The sequence below is a fragment of the Phalacrocorax aristotelis genome, chromosome 10 (genome assembly GCF_949628215.1).
Source record: "Phalacrocorax aristotelis chromosome 10, bGulAri2.1, whole genome shotgun sequence".
Lineage (NCBI taxonomy): Eukaryota > Metazoa > Chordata > Aves > Suliformes > Phalacrocoracidae > Phalacrocorax > Phalacrocorax aristotelis.
The window spans coordinates 4,025,658-4,043,049 of NC_134285.1; the positions used below are offsets into that span (position 1 = coordinate 4,025,658).

The window sequence follows — 17,392 nt, forward strand, 5'->3', positions numbered from 1 at the left end:
ACTCGGTTAAAATGGCTGTGGTGTACGTTTGAGGATCTTTAGCTGCAGGAGAGGATATTGCTCCCTCTTCCCCGGCTTTTGGATTAGCTGCAAAGATCAGGGATTTGCAGCACAATAATACATCAGAAATGCAGTCTCACTAAGTCTACACTGCTTCGTACTGAGCTTGGAAATGCTGCAGTGCAGAGCCTGGAGAAGACAGTAATTATAAACAACTCGAGCCAAACCTCATAGAAACTAACTTTAAAAAAAAAAAAAAAGACTCAGGTGGTGCAAAAACCTGAGAGTGCAGTCGGCTGAAGCTAGAGCAAAATTCTCCCAGAGAGAAGAGCTGCGAGATTTGTGACCAGGTGTCCAGCAAGAGTTCTCTGAAAGGTGTTTGATATCCCTGAGTCAGAGCCCAGTTTCAAACCAGAACTATAACTGGTGCAAAAATCAAGATCATCTTTCTCGGTCCACGGCCTGGAAGGGACACAGGCGACTGCTCTGCGCACAGCTGCAGGGGTAAAGAAGGGAAAAGCCCCAAGAAGCCCTTCTTTCTCTGTTTTCTACCTTAGGTCTCAGTTGCTTCCCCTAAAACCCTAGTCTGTTTTCATTCACTCCTACAAACCCAATCTGTGCAAGCTGGGAGGGGAGGAGGAGAGTCTGCACTCCTGTGCCAGGGGCTGAGAAAAGAAAATCTTTAATCATGCCACAACCCTTTGAACATTTATATTTTCCAGCCAAAGGTGCTGTGAAGTTGGGAGCTTTCAGTTCAAACTAGTTCAAGGATGTTTTCCCTGGGGAAGGTTTTTGTTACCCTGTGGGGATTTCTGCACAGATCTTTGTGCTTAGGGTAAGCAACTAAAGCTTTTCTTAAGAGAGAAGCTACATCTCACACTCCTTGAGAAAAGGTGGCAAATAAGAGCCTGGAAGAACTAGAGCACAAAATTGTTGCCCTAGAGAATAGGGTTAAAAGGCTGTAGATCTGCATTCAGTGATGCTTGCAGTAAAGCAGATGTCACCAAACACAAGTGCAAATAGTTCCTTGAGTTTGGAGATTTTTTTTCCCCCCCTCAAAAAACTTCAGGAGGGCAGCAATTAAACAGCAGGATGTTTGTCAAGGAAGCGTGAAAATGCTAAGCGGATTCCAGCCCTTTACAGTTCTGGCCTGACACAGTGAGAATGACAAGAGGAGACTGAGTCCTAATAAAAACAACAGGCCTAGTTTTAGAAGACTATACCAACAGTTACCAGTCAGGCCTGTATGGTCTCCAAAACAAAAGTCCTAGATTCAGGGCAGGCTCCCCGCTAATGATCCTGCCAACAAAGGCGTGTTGACATAAGTCAGTCACCTAATTGCCATCCAATGTGTGATGTGTGAATCAGCAGGTTTAAATCAAAGGTGAATTTGTTGCTAATTACACTAGGTTAACCTAAGAAAACAGAATTCCAGTCAAAGCAACAAAGTCAAGGCTTAATTCAATTTCCTTCTCGAATTGCAACTCCAGTCTAACCCTTTGCTGTATGACCCGCTACTCACGCAGTCACTGTGTTTCAATCAGCTTTGCCAGCACCTGCCAGTCTGGTGGCAGACTATTCCCTGTTAAAATAAATAGGCTGGCAGATTAATGACCCAGCAACTTGGAGAGAGCTCTTGGGCAACTACTGTCCTGTAAGAAAGAGACTACAGTGCCTCCTGTCCTGATCTGCTGGGAATGATGATCTGAAATGGATTTTTCCAGCTCAGATTTTCAGAAGACTGAACTAACTACAGCTTCCAGTAAGGTTGTCATGTAACTTCTGTAAATTGATTCTTTCCTTTTACAGTGGTTCTGAAGCCAGAGAAGTGCATTACCATCAGACCTTTCAGAATGCCATTTTTTAGGAAGATCTTGAATTATTTTCTCCCTTTGCCTGAAATATTGATCCTAATGGCAAACTTACTGAAATGATTTCACAGCTTCAATGTATTTTCCTTATCAGAAGAGAGGTGCAGAAAACTGTTATCATAAAAACTTCTGTTAAAACTGTCTTTCAAATAGCTGTCGTAAAAAGCTATCCCTTATCTTGCTGCTGTTCACAGGGAAAGACATCTGGGATTAACTGCCTTTGTCTCTGGATAATGCTGAAGTATTTCCCACTGCCTCTGTAAATATATCTTCTGCTCACGCACACTGTAACTAATAGGTGGAAAAGCTCCCTGTGCTGGGATGAATCCATGCACCCTTTTCTTCCTCAGGGCAAAAGCTCCTTATGCTATTTGGACTTTGGGCTTTTGGGGTCACTGGGGCCTTGGACTTCTAAAGGCCTGCTCTGATCTGTGCTGCAGCCTGGCAAGGCTCTATTGCCTGTTATCAGTGCCGTTCCCTCGATGGGGAGACTTAAAGCTACAGAACCTGTAGCACCTTTGGGCCCTGTTTCCTCACAGACAAGCTGAAATGTTTCAATACAACCGCTGCAGTCTGTGAGCATCGCTGCACAGAGCTCATTTAAAAACCTGAGAAATCAGATTTCCCCCTGATCACAGCTCCAAAATGGACTCTGCAGAAATGCCTCTTTTTCTCCTTCTACAGGAACATTTCATCTGTTGTTCCTCATAGCCACGTATTGCACGCCGTCCGGGCACAGGCAGTTCCTCCATCTTCACTTTTCATGCGGGGATATCATAGAATCACAGAACGGTTTGGGTTGAAGGGACCTTTAGAGGCCATCCAGTCCGACCCCCCTGCAGTGAGCAGGGACATCTTCAACCAGACCAGGTCGCTCAGAGCCCCGTCCAGCCTGGCCTGGATGTTTCCAGGGATGGGGCATCGACCACCTCTCTGGGCAACCTGGGCCGGCGCTTCACCACCCTGATTGTAAAAAATGTCTCCCTTATATCCAGTCTAAATCTCCCCTCCTTTAGTTTAAAACCATCACCCCTTGTCCTGTCACAACAGGCCTTGCTAAAGAGGTTGCCCCATCCTTCCTATGGTCCTGCTTTAAGTACTGGAAGGGACTTAAGTACTGAAGGTATCAAAGAAGATAATTTAGGTCAGCATAATCAGCAATGTGCACATAAAATAGCGACCATTGCAAAGGGGAAGTCTTCCAAGCTTGTCAGGGATCCCGTTTGCCGGTCACATTGGTAATTACAGAAGACCTAAAACAAGCTACATGCACATCCCGCCCAGCAAAACTACTTAGGAACAGCCAGATTTCATGTCTGGAACGGGACGGTAGGAATTAGCCCCAGCTGTGGGTGCCTGGTGAAGCCAAACTGCGCCCCTTACCCATCCCCTCGCCTCGGCCCCCGCCCGGCCTTCCCACGCCCCGGGGTGGCGGCCTGGGCACCCGCTGCCGCAAGCCCCGCCCGGCAGCTCGGCCTGCGGCGACCCTGGAAGAGGACACGGGACAAGCAGCGTCCACGCGAGGTCACGGTGACACGGATGTGACATTAGCGGCGCGGGCAGACCCGCCGCGTGGAACCCGGGGACGGGAGCACCGCTCCCCGGCCGGGCGGCACCTGCAGGCGGACCAGGGAAGGGCGGGACGTCCCTCCAGCCGCGCGCAGCGCGGAGGAGCGACCTGCCATTGGACGTTCTGCCGGAAAGCCCGCCTCTTCTCCTGCGGCGGCGCCTCGGGCGCATGCGCAGACTGTCTGTGGTGGCCATGGTGACGGCGGTAGCCAGGTAGGCCCTCCCCACCGCCCCCCGGCTCCCCCCGGCCCCGGCCCCGGCCCCTCTCTGCCTCTGCCTGCCGGTGAACCTCCGGGAGAATCCGCGGGTGGGGTCCCTGAGGGGCGGAGGGCTGGAGGTGAGAGAGGTTGGGTGGGAGCGCCCCGGTCTACCCGCAGGGAGGCCCTGGGCCCTCATGTAATAATTCACCCCCGCTACGGCTGTTGAATATTTATATATAAATCAGGGCGGGGGAAGACGTTAAGCCAACTCTCCTTTTCTCACTGTGTTTTAGGTGATTCTTGATTTGGTAAATGTCTGCAAAATACTCTCTCTGGCACAGCAAATGCTTTCATTTTCTAACCGTGCCACTTTGATTTACCTTTGCGTCCCAGACACCAACAGAGGGTTTTCGAGAGGGAGGGTTGGAAATGAAGCTGGTAACTGAATAAAAGTGGCAGGAAGATTTATGAGAAGAAGATTTCTCAAGTCCAATTTGGTTTTTTGGGTGCTAGGAACATTTTTTCCCCCCTCCCTTTACCACGGAGTGAGGTGGTTGTTTTGCATAACAATTATGTAAAAACATAAGCGGGATGCTGTTGAATGAGTACTGAAATATATCAGGTGCTTTTCCTAGGTGTTACTTCAAGCAATTCCTGTCAGATGGTGGCTTGTTCAAATAGCACTAGAAAAAGTTAATTTCAGCTGACTTTTTACAGCTGATACTTACCCACTCCCTGGCAAACCTCAAACACTCATTTGTTGTTACCAGCTACTTATAACGAGACCTACCAGGTACCAGCACACACACTTCTGTGGTGCTCTCTGTAACACCAGGTGCCATCATTTCTTTTGAGAATTACGCTTGGCGTTTTGTATTCCTTCTCCTGATCCCCTCCTGTTTGCTGTTTGAACTGGGTGTGTTGTGGTGAGGAGCTCTGTCCAGGTCCTGCGTTCCTTCCTAGGAGTTTTACTGGTTGTTTACTCAGTGTATTTTTTTGTGTTACTTTCTCCTTGTAAAGTTTGGAATGAAAGCTGATTATGTCAGCATGTTAAGCGCAGACTGACATTTCAGTAATTCAGTTGTTTGAATTAATGTAATCATGTTTTTTTCTCATTGGGTTTTGAATGAGGTGTTTAAAGTTTAACTTACCGTTTATGGGGACCTTATGCATCAGAGAAATTGTCAGCAAATTCCCATTGGCTTATATTAAACTACTGATTTGACAGCCGATGCTGTATGACTTTTGCTTTTCTGGCTTAGATTTTTGTAATTTTGATTTCCGTTTCTTTCCAAAGCAGTTGGGTCAGTAAAACAGTTTAGCTGATATAAAATGGAAGTGATGCTCACTTTTCTCCCTGTCATACATGGCTTACCAGGGACTTAGTGCATTTGGTCTGCTGGGGGGAATGCCCATTCCCCCAGTAAATATTGAGGTTTGATGCAGAGTATGATGAGAAGCTCATCTGTCCGTTCAGTTGCGCTCAAAGTTCTCAAGAATCCTAAGGAAAGACAGAAAAAAAAGTCCTTTTTGTTTTAATTAGCGTGGTACCCATTTTAGAATGTGCACTATAAAATCAGCGTATGCCCCAAAACTAATTACAGTAATAGAGAATTGCAACTGATTCAGAAGTTGCCTTTTTTCTAGTATTTATCTTTAATGGATGCTCTGGATTCAGTACTAGGAATTATTTATTTAGTACTAGAAATAATCAGAGGGTTATCATAAGTTTGGAATTGACCTCTGTCTCTTCAATCTAGGCGTTAAATTACCCCCACATTTCAAAGGTCACAGACCGTACTCCTAAGGCTTGTTTTTAGAGGCAGCTCTTGGCCGTGCTAGCATTGGACAGAGCGCGTCTGCTCGGACTGCTGCCATTTCCAAATTTAAGTCAGGTCTGTCCTGTTAAAAGACCGGAGGGAGACACCGTCTCACAGAGTTACTGGCAAGTGAGTTCTTTGCAAAGGTAGGATATTGTGCTTTCTCCAGACTAAAGTCAGTAGCTGATGAAGCTTAGAGCTGCTCTGCTTCTGGACAAGGGCTTCCTTAGGAAAATATTTTTTTTCCCTTCCTTTTATCCCCCCACCTTTTAAATGACACCTTTTGATTTCTGAAAATAGCCTCCCAGTTGCTGCCATTTGTCATGTAAAGGACAATGCGATTCTAGGTGGCTGAAGCTAAGGAATAGGTGTTGTTTAGGGAAACTGTTGTGGTTTTGGTTTCTTTTAGGACTTCATCTCATCTCTGCTGCCTTTAGTGCGCTCTTGACCTTATTAACTAAGATCCTTTTCCTTTGGAAGTCATCATCTTGGCTTTTATGGGATAACATCCAGTTTTTGTTTTAAGGGAAAGGGTTTTTTTTAACTGGTTATATGTGATTTATTTTATGGTAAGCCTTTCAATGTTTCTAATCACCTGTATCTGCTTACATTATTGGTGTCCTTATTTCTGCTCTCTGATAACCTACGTGTTCCAATCCTGCCTTTTGGGATGGAGAACTGAGAATTACAGGACTTTATTTGAACCAATTATGAGCAATGGCTTCCCTCCTGCTGGTAACCTGGTGTCATAAGTGCGATCTGTTAAGAATTAATACCAATTTTTTTCAGTGTGAATACCCAAATTTTCAAAGAAAGGTGGCAGTGGGGTCTGGAACCTTTGAGCAGGGGGTCTGAGGAGATCCAGTTCATCTTGAATTAGGTGTGGAAACCCATGTGTTCCCCACCCCTCCCCATGTTTTTAATATGACATGGTACTATCTTCCTTGGGATGTCTTTAGCTCCTTCAAAGTGTTATCTATCTTAAGTTGGGTTTTCTGCTTTTTATCTTCTCTCAGCCTTTGTCTTGCAACTTAGCATTTTTGTGGATGCAAATCAAGTCTCTTTTTATCTATTATCTATCTCATTCTCCTTCAGATTGAAGCAGTTTTTTTCATTTTCATTCATTTGCTGGCTTTTGAAGAAAATAACCCTAATACTGAATAGAATATAACTTCTTGAAGTTGCAGCAATTCTTTCCTGTGGTCTTTCCACCGAATAACCCTGAAAACCGAACAGAATGCAACTGCCACCCTGTTGTGTCGGTAGCCTGGCTCTGGGCTCCATAAGATGGATATTGTTAAATGTACTGCAGTGGGGCTCTATGGCTTGAGCTGATTTCCATGTTCTCTTGTTCCATTGATATTTATTTTATCAATGATTTTTTTTGGCACGTTCAATATGACAAGCTGAAATAAGGTTTGTCATACAAGCTCGTCTATGAAATCAAATCAAAACCTGTTGCTGTAGGTCTAAGGTGCTAAAGAAATTCTTTCTTCTTTCCAAACTAATTTAGTTCAGCTAGGTTGTCCCCTTTCTCAAGTCTGACTGAACTGAGATTTTCTTTGTTCTGGGCTCTTTTTAAGGGGCCATTTAAGTACCTTCCTTGGAAGAAGGTACTGCAACTCTATGCCCTAATGAAAAAGGATCCACATCTCTGATCGGCTAGTCCTTCTCTCTCTCGCTCCCCCTCCTTCATTAAGTCTTTCTCTTCCCCATCCTGTATTTCCCCTCCCCGTATACTGGGGGGGTTAACTCTTGGTTCAAACTCTATCCTGGAAGCTGCAGAAGCGGGCTGTTGCTGCTGTCTGGGTTCACAGCCTGCTGCAGCCTTCGGGCAGAGATTGGGTAATTTGCGCAGTTCCTGTATATAATATGGGGGGGCAGGGAGGAGAAAGAGAAGCCATAAAAGGCTGGGAAAGATTTTTCATTTGAAAAAGGATTAAAGGCAGACCTTCTTTGTTTAGAAAGTAGATGAATAAGTGATATGATTAAGGAATAAATTAAGCTGGCGTAACTCGTTCATATTGATGAGCAATGGACGCTACCTGACCAAAACACGCTTAGCTTTCAGTTGGTAAGATGGGGGCTCTTTTGCACCAGCCCTTGTGGCAAAGAGCTGAGTCTTTGCAAACTCAACCTTTATTTTTGCCAAAGAATGTGAAAGAACTGCGCTGTAATCAAACATGGGACTCCCTCCCATCTCCTAGTGTGGTTTAGTTAGAAAAGGTGTAAGAAAAGCCCCATCCCTCCCAGTTACCTTTTCATCTGCTTTACACTCATCTGCATTTCACTGAAATCAGAAGCAAAGCTGGGCAGGGCCAGCTTTTTAAAATGCCTCAGCTTCCACCTGGGCTCGTAAAGGAAGTGCCACTCCACCTGTCAGCTCCCACTTGGAAATAACAAAAGGTCCTAAATGGGAGCTGAAGAGTTTTGATTCCAAAATGTCCTGTAAGCCATGCTGCTCAATGCCAGCACAGCGCCTGTCGTCCCTGCCCACATCTTGTCTTCTTAATCTCAAGAGACCTTTGAGAGCACAAAAAAAAAGGGACCACATAAAGAGGGCAGCTGCTTTAAATGACTAGCTGAACATGAACCAGTAAGGAGAACCTCCTGCTTATCCAGCCTAAAGAAGGCCAGTGGCCTTCTGTTATCTAAACAGCTCTTTCCCAGGAATTATATTAGGGCCGGTACACACTCTTACGTTACATCAGCTCTGCCAGTCCTCTGCTGTAAATCAGTACAAAATACACACTCTTTAAGCGCACTCAGCACAAAGGTGGAAGAACAAGATGCTGTTCTGAGCAGCTGGGTGCTGTGCTCAGGCACTGCTTTGCAATGGAATGAGTTTAATCTTCTGTTTGGGTTCCTGATTTCCCACTTCGGGCACGCTCCCTAGCCCCGGGGAAGCTTGGGGCCTGGGTCGCTGCCCGCATTGTGCGCAGTGTATTACACGATGAGGTACTTTGCAGATACACAAGTTAGCTCATGAATGGGAAGCTCCACAGCACCTTGAGAAGAGCTGTGTAGTAACTTGAAAGCTTTATTCTTAGACCTTGTCAAGCTTATTTAGAGCTAGCTCAGCTATCTTTATGTGTTATTTTATTGTATTCTAGCTATACCTCCAGAAATACTTGTTTTATACAGTTCACTACTGGTTCAGCACGCTAGTCTGTTCATGGACCAGCTACTTGAGGAATTCTGTCCAAGCCCCTGATGGAAGTCTGGAAGAGCCTGACATTTTCCACACTAGCTCTGTTCCATGGCATGTAGAGCCTCTGTCAGTCATCCCATCAGCTCCATACAAGCTCAGCCCTACTTAATGACAGTGAATTCTGGCTTAGCATTATAAGTTACCTCTTGTTTTCTGCTACTCATGCTGTCCTTTTGTTTGAAGTAGTCTGGGAGTTGTGTGCCCAGACCTTTCCAGTATCTTCCTGGTAAAGGCCTATCTTGCAGGTCAAACTGCAAGAGTTCAAACTCTACCTGCACAACAGGGAAGGTACATTAAAACTTGGTTTTGACTTTATGCGTGTCCCAAAAGTTGTATGGATTCCAGGAAGGGGTGGTAACTGACTTTACTGCAACATTGAGCATAAAAGCTTGGGGGTATATATGGTGGGAAAATTAGTGACCTTTTTTACAGCAGAAGTATCACTTACTCTTTGGCCATGTAGTAAGCTGTAACATAAACTACTCTCTTAAAGGCAATGGCTTAGCAAGGAGATTAGAGCTACGCATTGGTATCAGAATCCAATTCCAGGATGAGCTCGCTCTCATAGATCCCTTTAGCTTGGGTTTCATGGTCAGGTTTAATTTCAGTGTATTAGAACACAGGTTCATGCTGTTAAACTGCACAGTTAATGTAGACATAAAAGTAAAAAGCATGATTGTAGGCTTTAGCCTGCTAGATTGGACATGTGGTTCATTTAAATCAGGTAACTTGTCTCTACTAACGGCTGGTGGGAGACTCTAGAGACAGAAGCACAGATTTCAGTGCATTAAGCAAATAACGTGCTTGAAGAGAAAACTTACTCTGTGTCTCCAGAAGATAGACTGGCTTATACCCATCTGGGATAATACACAGTAACTGGTCTCTGGCACATGGATACTGTGGTACTGGCTGCTCTGGAGAAATCTAAGAGGTTTTATTACAATCAGAAGAATGCAGATACATATCCCAGCCCTGAGGAGATTCCACTCTAAATACACTTTGTATAAGAGAGTGAATCTAGAGCAAAATGGAAAAGCATGTGGGAACGGTATCTCTGAGCCCAAGTTTGTTACATGGCAGCTGGCGAGATCCAACATCAAGTGTCCTGCTGGGATGTTCAGATTCACATTTAAATGCTTAAAATTGGGTACTTTTGAAACTCTAAAGGGATGAGGAAATCTGCTGAAGATACATCTGCATGGGATTTGGTTTATTGGTGGTCTGAGGCAAGGTTAAGAAAAAGGATTTCCCTAGTTTTCAAGCCTCTGCTAATTTTCTTCATGGTGAAATGGTCTGTTTCCTTTCATCTTGTGGCTCTAGGAAGACTGTTCAGAAAGGAAAACTCATGGATCTCACAAGCACAGTCATCATCCCACTGCTTTTTGGCAGCTTGGGAATCTTCGCCCTTTTCCGGCTGCTGCAGTGGATGCGGATGCGAGCTTACCTCCAGGAGGCAGTGGTCGTGATCACAGGGGCTACCTCTGGCCTGGGGAAAGGTAGGTACCGAAAGAAGGGCACCAAAGGCAGGACAAGCAGAGGGTTGTGGAAGGGGCACCTATGGGAATAAGGCAGTAATGAGCAGAAAGTTCGTACTGCTCTGAATTTTGAGAGACGTAGCTTGCACAGCCATATTGGTTATAACTGTAGCCAGCGCAAATTTTGATTCAAGAGAGTCTCAAAATTGTTGAGGAAAATTTTACTCATGCTGTATAAACTGCAGAGCAACAAAACAAGGAACACGTTATGCTGTTCTTGTGCTGTCGGGGCTATTTTCTCTAAAACCTGAAAAAGCCAGGAAGCCAAATTGTTTCTCCAAAACTTCCCAGAATGCATTCATGTTTGTTTTATTTCCAGATACCCTGCTATACTTTCTACTCCTTCTCCCTGCCTCTCTCCCCCAAGTTAAGGTACCTTTTATCTTGCCATACAAATCCATCTATTCTAAATTCAAGCTCTTGGCAATATTAACACCAGTGAGTATTTTTTTTTCTAAATGAAAACACAGTTTTTTGTTTTGGTTTTTTTTTCCCCAAATAAAACTTATTCTTTGAGTGGATACGTTATCTAATTCTGCTTTCTATACTTGCTTTAAAAGCTTCTTGAGGAGAAGACAAGGCACTCTTTGCTGTCAAGGCGTTTCATTAGGATAAGTACTTTTATAGAACAAGTCAAGCTTAAATTGATGCTGTCTTTGCATGTGAGTTTGTCCTTAAGGATAAGGGTGTTCAGTCACTGAACAATGACCAAAGGAGATGAAACAGCCATGAAATGAAGTTCTCTGCCTGTCAGAACCAAAGAGCTGGGAGTGGTAAAAGAATTTGCACTTCACATCAAGAAGAGACAGAGCTAGTATCTCAGGAGAGACCTTCCAGCTGTGGTAGGCTGGGCAGATAAAGCACTGCATGGTGCTGGGCGTATAGATTTCCACCACTATGCAGTGAAGTTTCCCCCCTCGATGCCTTATTGGCAAGATCTTACACTACTGCCCTCGCTCCTGGCTGTTAATACACTAGACCACCTCTAATTACTGTGTGCTCTTAAACACCCTGCCTTACCACCCACTGTATTCTCTTGCACAAATAAGCGATTTGTCTCACTGGATCACAGAGGGGTGGGGTAGAAAAGCATGCGGTTGCCTCAGCAGCTGGTAGCACTGAAAGGAGGACAACAGCATGGCATCCCTTCTTCAGCCTTTTCTTGATGAAGAGGATCACTTTGAAGAAGCCATTATCTCCAAGGCTTCCAAAACCTTTGGAAGGCATCCACTAAAACTGAACTTCTAAGACCAGGCCCCGCTGCATTAGATGACATACACAAAGTAACTGTCATCCATCTTAAGAAGGGCATGAGTCAAAAATTGAGAAGCACAGGCAATTTTGACCAGCTGGTGGGGGAGGATGCGTAAACAGCCCGATAACTGCATAAGCAGCACCGAAACTGTGAACACAGCGGCTGCCTCACCGCTGTAGTGTGTCTGCCAAAGTCACAGGAAAATGGCATCTTGCTGTGACTTCACTGTAAATCAGCCTATGGCCCAGGAGTAATAAAGCCACCTTAGATCCTCGCCAGCTAAAGGAAGTTTTAGCCTGTCACCACGTATGATGTGGATCTGCTGTTCGTCTCTGGCTTTCAAATGTCTACTTTTCTCTCTCCCTTGCTTCTTCCAAAGAATGTGCAAAAGCCTTCCATGCAGCTGGCTCCAAGCTGGTGCTCTGTGGCAGAGACAGCGAGAAACTCAAAGACCTGGTACAGGAGCTTTCTACCATGACCAACCACCGAAAGAATGTAAGTGTGGGAGAAGGAGAGGCTTGTTGTCTCGTGTGGCTGGGATTTCTGTTCATGTTATTACAGAAGTTACAGAACTGCTTGTGGGTTGTTCCATTGAGCAATAGGAAAAATGCAACTCTGTGGTTGGGGATAGATGTTGCTATAGGAGTACACTGAGCTGACATGTCATATCTTGTAAAAATTCTACAAAAATAAGCCAGCTGAAAGGCTCCTTGCCTTGTAATGGAAGTGAGAGAATGAGAGTGCAGAGTGCCCAGGCCCCTTGCATCTCTGTGTCATATAGCGAATGCGGAAAAGTGACTTTTGTTGTGTTGGCTTTTATTTTTGATGCCTAGTTCTGCTGACAGTGGCTAAGAAAGGCATTGTTGGCTTCTGAAGATGACACATTGATTACATTTTTTACTATTTCAGATGCATTTTCTTTAATAAGACAATAGCAAACTTTAGTACTTGAGGAAGATCTCACTTGCCCCTTTCCTAGGCTCTGGTATAAGTAACAGTAAAAACAAGAGCACAACCTGCTTTTGTCATGTATTCCTACCAAGTGGAACTGCTGCTCTCTAAGTGCACAAGGTTTGGCTGGTCCTGCTTCTGTGCTTCCAGAGTCGGGAAATCCCATGAATCCTTTAAGTTGGGAGCATGAACCTACAGCACATTTGGCACGGCCTGAACTGGTCTTTTGCCAACTTTTGTTTATTTGCAGACACACAAACCTCACACTGTGGTATTTGACCTCTCGGACACTAAAACTGTCCTAAATGCTGCTGAAGAGATCCTGAAGTACTTGAGTCATGTGGACATACTGATCAACAATGCGGGAATTAGCTTCCGAGGCACAATTGTGGACACCGGACTGGATGTGGACAAGAAAGTGATGGAAACAAATTATTTTGGTCCGGTAGCCCTCACCAAAGGTACCCATGATCCAGATTACAGGGGGACAGTGGATTTGGCCGATACCTTCTGCAGGCCAACACAACTAAGCACAGCTTAGCTTCTGTTTGTAGTTGTATTTGGCACAGTACAGTGTAAGAGGGGAGGAATGTTCTGTTTTATGGGCAGGCCTAAAGGAGATGCTTGGGCACGGCTGCATGGCAAGCACCCGATTAGAGATACCACCTTGTTTAAAACACCTCCTGACACTAGTCTGGCAGGAGCTTATGAAGAGAGATACAGTCAGCCTGTCTGCACTGATAAAACCCTAGAGAACGCAGGATGGGTTCTAGGTGAAGCTGTAGTTTTCCTAGGACGCTTCTTCGATTACACAGGAAGTTCAGCCTGGAGGGTATCAGCTGCAGCAAATGGGAAGATGTGCTGGTGGCAGAAAAGAGCAAGTCCTGCTGACCACGCCTGTGGGAGATCACAGCAACTCTAACAGCCTTTGTGCAGCCTTGCAGGCACAAGGAGTCTCCTCACAGGTGAACATCCCAGCCAGACTGCAGCTTCAGTTAGAGGCATTCTAAGCACTGTCCCTTGCCCTATGCTGAATGAGGATCTTGTAATTCACTTAGGCGTCTTTGAATGTTGAGAAAGCATTGATTCTTGACAGCAGTGATGGCAGGACTGTTATTCTGAATGGGTCTTTTCTGTCTTTTGCTAGCACTTCTCCCCTCCATGATCAAGAGGAGACAAGGCCACATTGTGGCCATCAGCAGTGTTCAAGGCAAAATAAGCATTCCTTTCAGATCCGCATGTAAGTACCTCCACAGAAGATGGGGAAGACATATTTGGGGCACCAGACTGAATGAATACTTGGCTACTGCTTCCACATTTAGCTCTCTGTAGAGCTGGCTGCATGCAGGGAAGGCAGAGCTTTGCATCATTCTTAGTGTGGTCACAAATCACTGACAGCTGTTGAGGTAGGCACTCTCAAATACAAGATCTTAGCCCTGTCCTAAAGTTGTTACGGGGTGGAAAAGGAGAAAATATTTTCAGTGTCTTGAAAACAGTTTGATATTCCTATCTTAACACTTGAGCATCCCTATAAACTTTCTGATTAATTCCATAATTTTATTGCATTTTATCCTTCTTGTTTGCCAGGTTAATCTCCTACAAGAAGGTAGGAACTTCTTGTTTTAGTAAGTTATGAAGTGCCACAGTACAACGGATGCCAAAATAAGAGCTTAAACAGTTATCTTGATCCAGCGAACTCTTTGTCCTGAATCAGTTATGACAAGAAATTATATTGGTGAGATCACTGGAAAAAGCCTTATAAAAGCTGGATGAACCAGAAGGAGAGTGTTTGGCATGCAAGCATCTGTAAATCACTGACAATAAACATAAAAATGGAGAAGTACAGTGGTGATGGCATAAGAGTGGTAGGGCGTGATGCTGAGTGAAGGTCTGGGCTATCTGGTCTTTGCAGGTGACGTTGGGTACGATTGCACCAAGAAGTCAGTGTGTTCAGAAGAGCTTCCAGAGCGCTTGCGCAGGGATCAGAGCCACATGGGCCTGGCAGCACAGAGCTCAGCGCTTGCCTAGGCCCTCAGACCGGGTGTGCAGCCTGCGTTAAGCTCTGTGCTGCTTGTGTCACCCCTGCAGCCGTGTCAGGGGGGTGGCAGTCACAGCGGTACTGACCAACTGTATGTGGAAAAGGAGCGAGCAGAAGGAGTTGCTCAGCCATTTAATGGGGAAATCCTACCCTAGGCCACGCTCCTCTACTCCTGTCTGCTTATGTGATCAGGTTTTGACTTGTGTGCAGCCAAGCTCTGAACCTGCTCTGCAAGCCCTAACACTCAGCGCATGTAGGCCAGCAGGGTGCTTGGCAGCGAGTGTCAGCTCTGCCCTCCTGCACTGGCACCGCATTCCCCCGGCCCCAGCCTGTCTCATCAAATGCTTCCCAAGCCAGGCTCTGTGCCTCCTTTATCGCAAGTGGGAGGCAGCTTGGGCTCACTCTGTAGTGCTTTGGCATGGCTGTGATATTAAGCTCAGGATCCTAGCCAGCTTCCAACTTGAGTATTTACATTTTGCCTCCTGAATTGCCTCTCACTCCCACTACCTGTTGCTGCCATTCACTAAAAAAAAAAACAACCAAACTCTAGAAGCTGGAGAACAGCTGCTGGGTTTGTGCTGAGAAGTGACTGCATTTCAGTGAAAAACCCATTCAGGCAGATGGATCTACCTTCAGCCTTGCTCCTTCTCCTTAGTGCATAGTCCTTCTCCTGTTTTTCAGATGCTGCCTCTAAGCATGCTACCCAGGCCTTCTTTGATTGTCTACGAGCAGAGGTAGAGCAGTATGACATTGATGTGACAGTTGTAAGCCCCGGATACATTCAGACAAACCTCTCTCTCAATGCTGTAACAGCAGATGGATCTCGCTACGGAGGTGAGATATGACTTTGTGCCCTGTATCTAAAGCATCTCCACCTCACTGAGTTACTCCAAAGTGTGCTTGCAGCCTACGGCCTCTGGTGGGGACACAGGTTAGCTCTGAAGTATCAACAGACACCTTTGGATACAGGGTAGGAACAGTAAGTCCCAAAACTTATCCTTCCTAGACAGCAACTACTGACTTCTAGCCCAACCGTGAATTACAGCTGCCTGTGCTCCCATACACAACCGGTGTAAAAACCAAAACCATACAAGCAGCCGTGAACAGTTAGAACAGAGCATTCCTAGGAAAGGTACTTAAGCATGGGCTTACCTGCTGGTGTTGGTGCTTACTTTGCTTTCCTTTGGCAGTTATGGACAAGAACACCGCGGAAGGACAGACAGCCGCAGAGGTTGCTCAGGTGGTTCTCAATGCAGTGGGACAGAAGAAGAAGGAAGTACTTGTAGCTGGCCTAACACCCTCCCTGGCTGTCTACCTGCGAAACCTCTGCCCCAGGCTCTTCTTCACCTTAATGGCAACTAGAGCAAAAAAGGAGAGAAAAGCAAAGGACTCTTAGAGCTCAGCTCATTCGAGCAGTAACTGTAGGGAGAGGCCAACCCCCTGCAGTTTGGCTGGGACATCAGTGGAGGTGCTCCTGCAGGAAAAACCTTTCTCAAAATGCTGCAATTTACCATTGCATGGAGAGTGGGAAGCGGCTTCCCCCACATCAGAGCAGGCCCACTTGCTGGAGGACAGCACCTAAATCTCACCTGAAGAAGGGTGTTTGGACAAAGGGGGAGCTGAGGCTGCGTGTGGGGCCCACGTGCTAGGAGACAGCACCTTACCTCACCTCACTCCAGGCGTGCTCAGCTTTACTGGCCTGCTGCAAATAAAACCTACCTGTTTTGCCTTCACACAAGCTTTCCCCACCCCATGACCCCTGTGAAATACAGTCCTCAGCTGGGAGCTCTCATGATCAGTGTCTCCTTCCCACTCCTTCCAATCTGATGTAGAACATGTTGCTTGAAGTGGGACACTTCACAGAGCCTCTGCTTGTTAATGTGCCAAAACATCTGGCATGTTAAGTTGAACCCAAGTCCAGTGCCACCTTTAAAGTAGTAACAGATGTAAAAATTTAAGTTTTATTTGGCAATTATTTTATCTGACTCAGTCATGCTGTACCAACGTACAGGGACATTTAACTCTGCACTACCTGACAGTACAGTACTAACGCCAGCACAGGTTAATGTGGGGGAAGTGCTGAATGGGTCGAAAAATCGCACAGCAAGGTGTGCTGTTGCGTGTAAATACTGCGCAGCTGCCAGCAGCACAGCTGGTTCACCTGCAGGCCTGGTGCACAGGGCAGGTGCGAGTCTGCAGATGCCAGGCACACCGTCTCCTGGCAAGCAAGAGAATCTGCGTAGGGCAGACAGTGCAGGAGACAGACCCTTAGTTCGCATCTGTTTTAAAGCAATCACGGATGTTAATTGGGATCACATCCAGTGAGGGAACAACACATGCCTGTCCACATGTCACAGGCCTGAGGGAGTGCCATAGCCTGCTCTTCACCTCTTCTCACATGAGGGATACCCGCACCACTAGGGCAAAGGAGTGGCTGCACAGAGATAGTTCAGGAAGGCCAGAAATAATATTTTTTTAACTTTTAATTGAAATAAAGCCTACTAGTAGGAACCAAGGCCCAGACCCCTGCTGCCACCTCTATGCACCTACCAGCATTCTCTGTATGTACTGCCTTGTATGTCCTGCCTGTGAGTGCATCTCTGATGACAAATAAATTACATTGCTCTGAAATTAATCTTTTGTTCTACTTCAGCTCCTCACAGCAGGTAACGTTAGAGGAAGGGAAAGCAGGAGGGCTTTGGTTTTCTTCTCTTACATCCCTGCAAGGTGCTATTGCACCCGTAGTAGGTACAGAACAACATAGTTCATCCTGGCTCTCTTTACATCATTTGCTAGCTTACAGTAGACATAGTGTGAATCCACACATAGGATTAGTCACACTAAAATGCTGATACAGGTGTGCAGGCCCTGCAGTACCTTCTCCTTCAAAAAGGCTTTTCTTGACCACTACAGGTTTATAAACTATCTCCGAGGATCCATCC

The 17,392-nt window shown here is 45.8% G+C and overlaps 1 protein-coding gene across 2 annotated transcripts; it reads left to right on the top strand.

Annotated features, from left to right (window-relative positions):
- Positions 1-3,598: 3,598 nt before the first annotated feature.
- DHRS7B (dehydrogenase/reductase 7B) lies at positions 3,599-17,081 on the top strand. 2 transcript variants are annotated; one of them, XM_075104794.1, is made up of 7 exons: positions 3,599-3,653; positions 9,992-10,167; positions 11,841-11,956; positions 12,663-12,873; positions 13,560-13,652; positions 15,132-15,284; positions 15,641-17,081. In XM_075104794.1, exons 1-7 carry the CDS (start codon positions 3,610-3,612, stop codon positions 15,844-15,846), a joined length of 999 nt encoding a protein of 332 aa, XP_074960895.1. In that variant the 5' UTR covers positions 3,599-3,609; the 3' UTR covers positions 15,847-17,081. The 2 variants fall into 2 exon arrangements, with proteins under 2 accessions (XP_074960895.1, XP_074960896.1); XM_075104795.1 differs by lacking the exon at positions 3,599-3,653 and adding an exon at positions 3,759-3,777.
- The last annotated feature ends 311 nt before the right edge of the window (positions 17,082-17,392 follow it).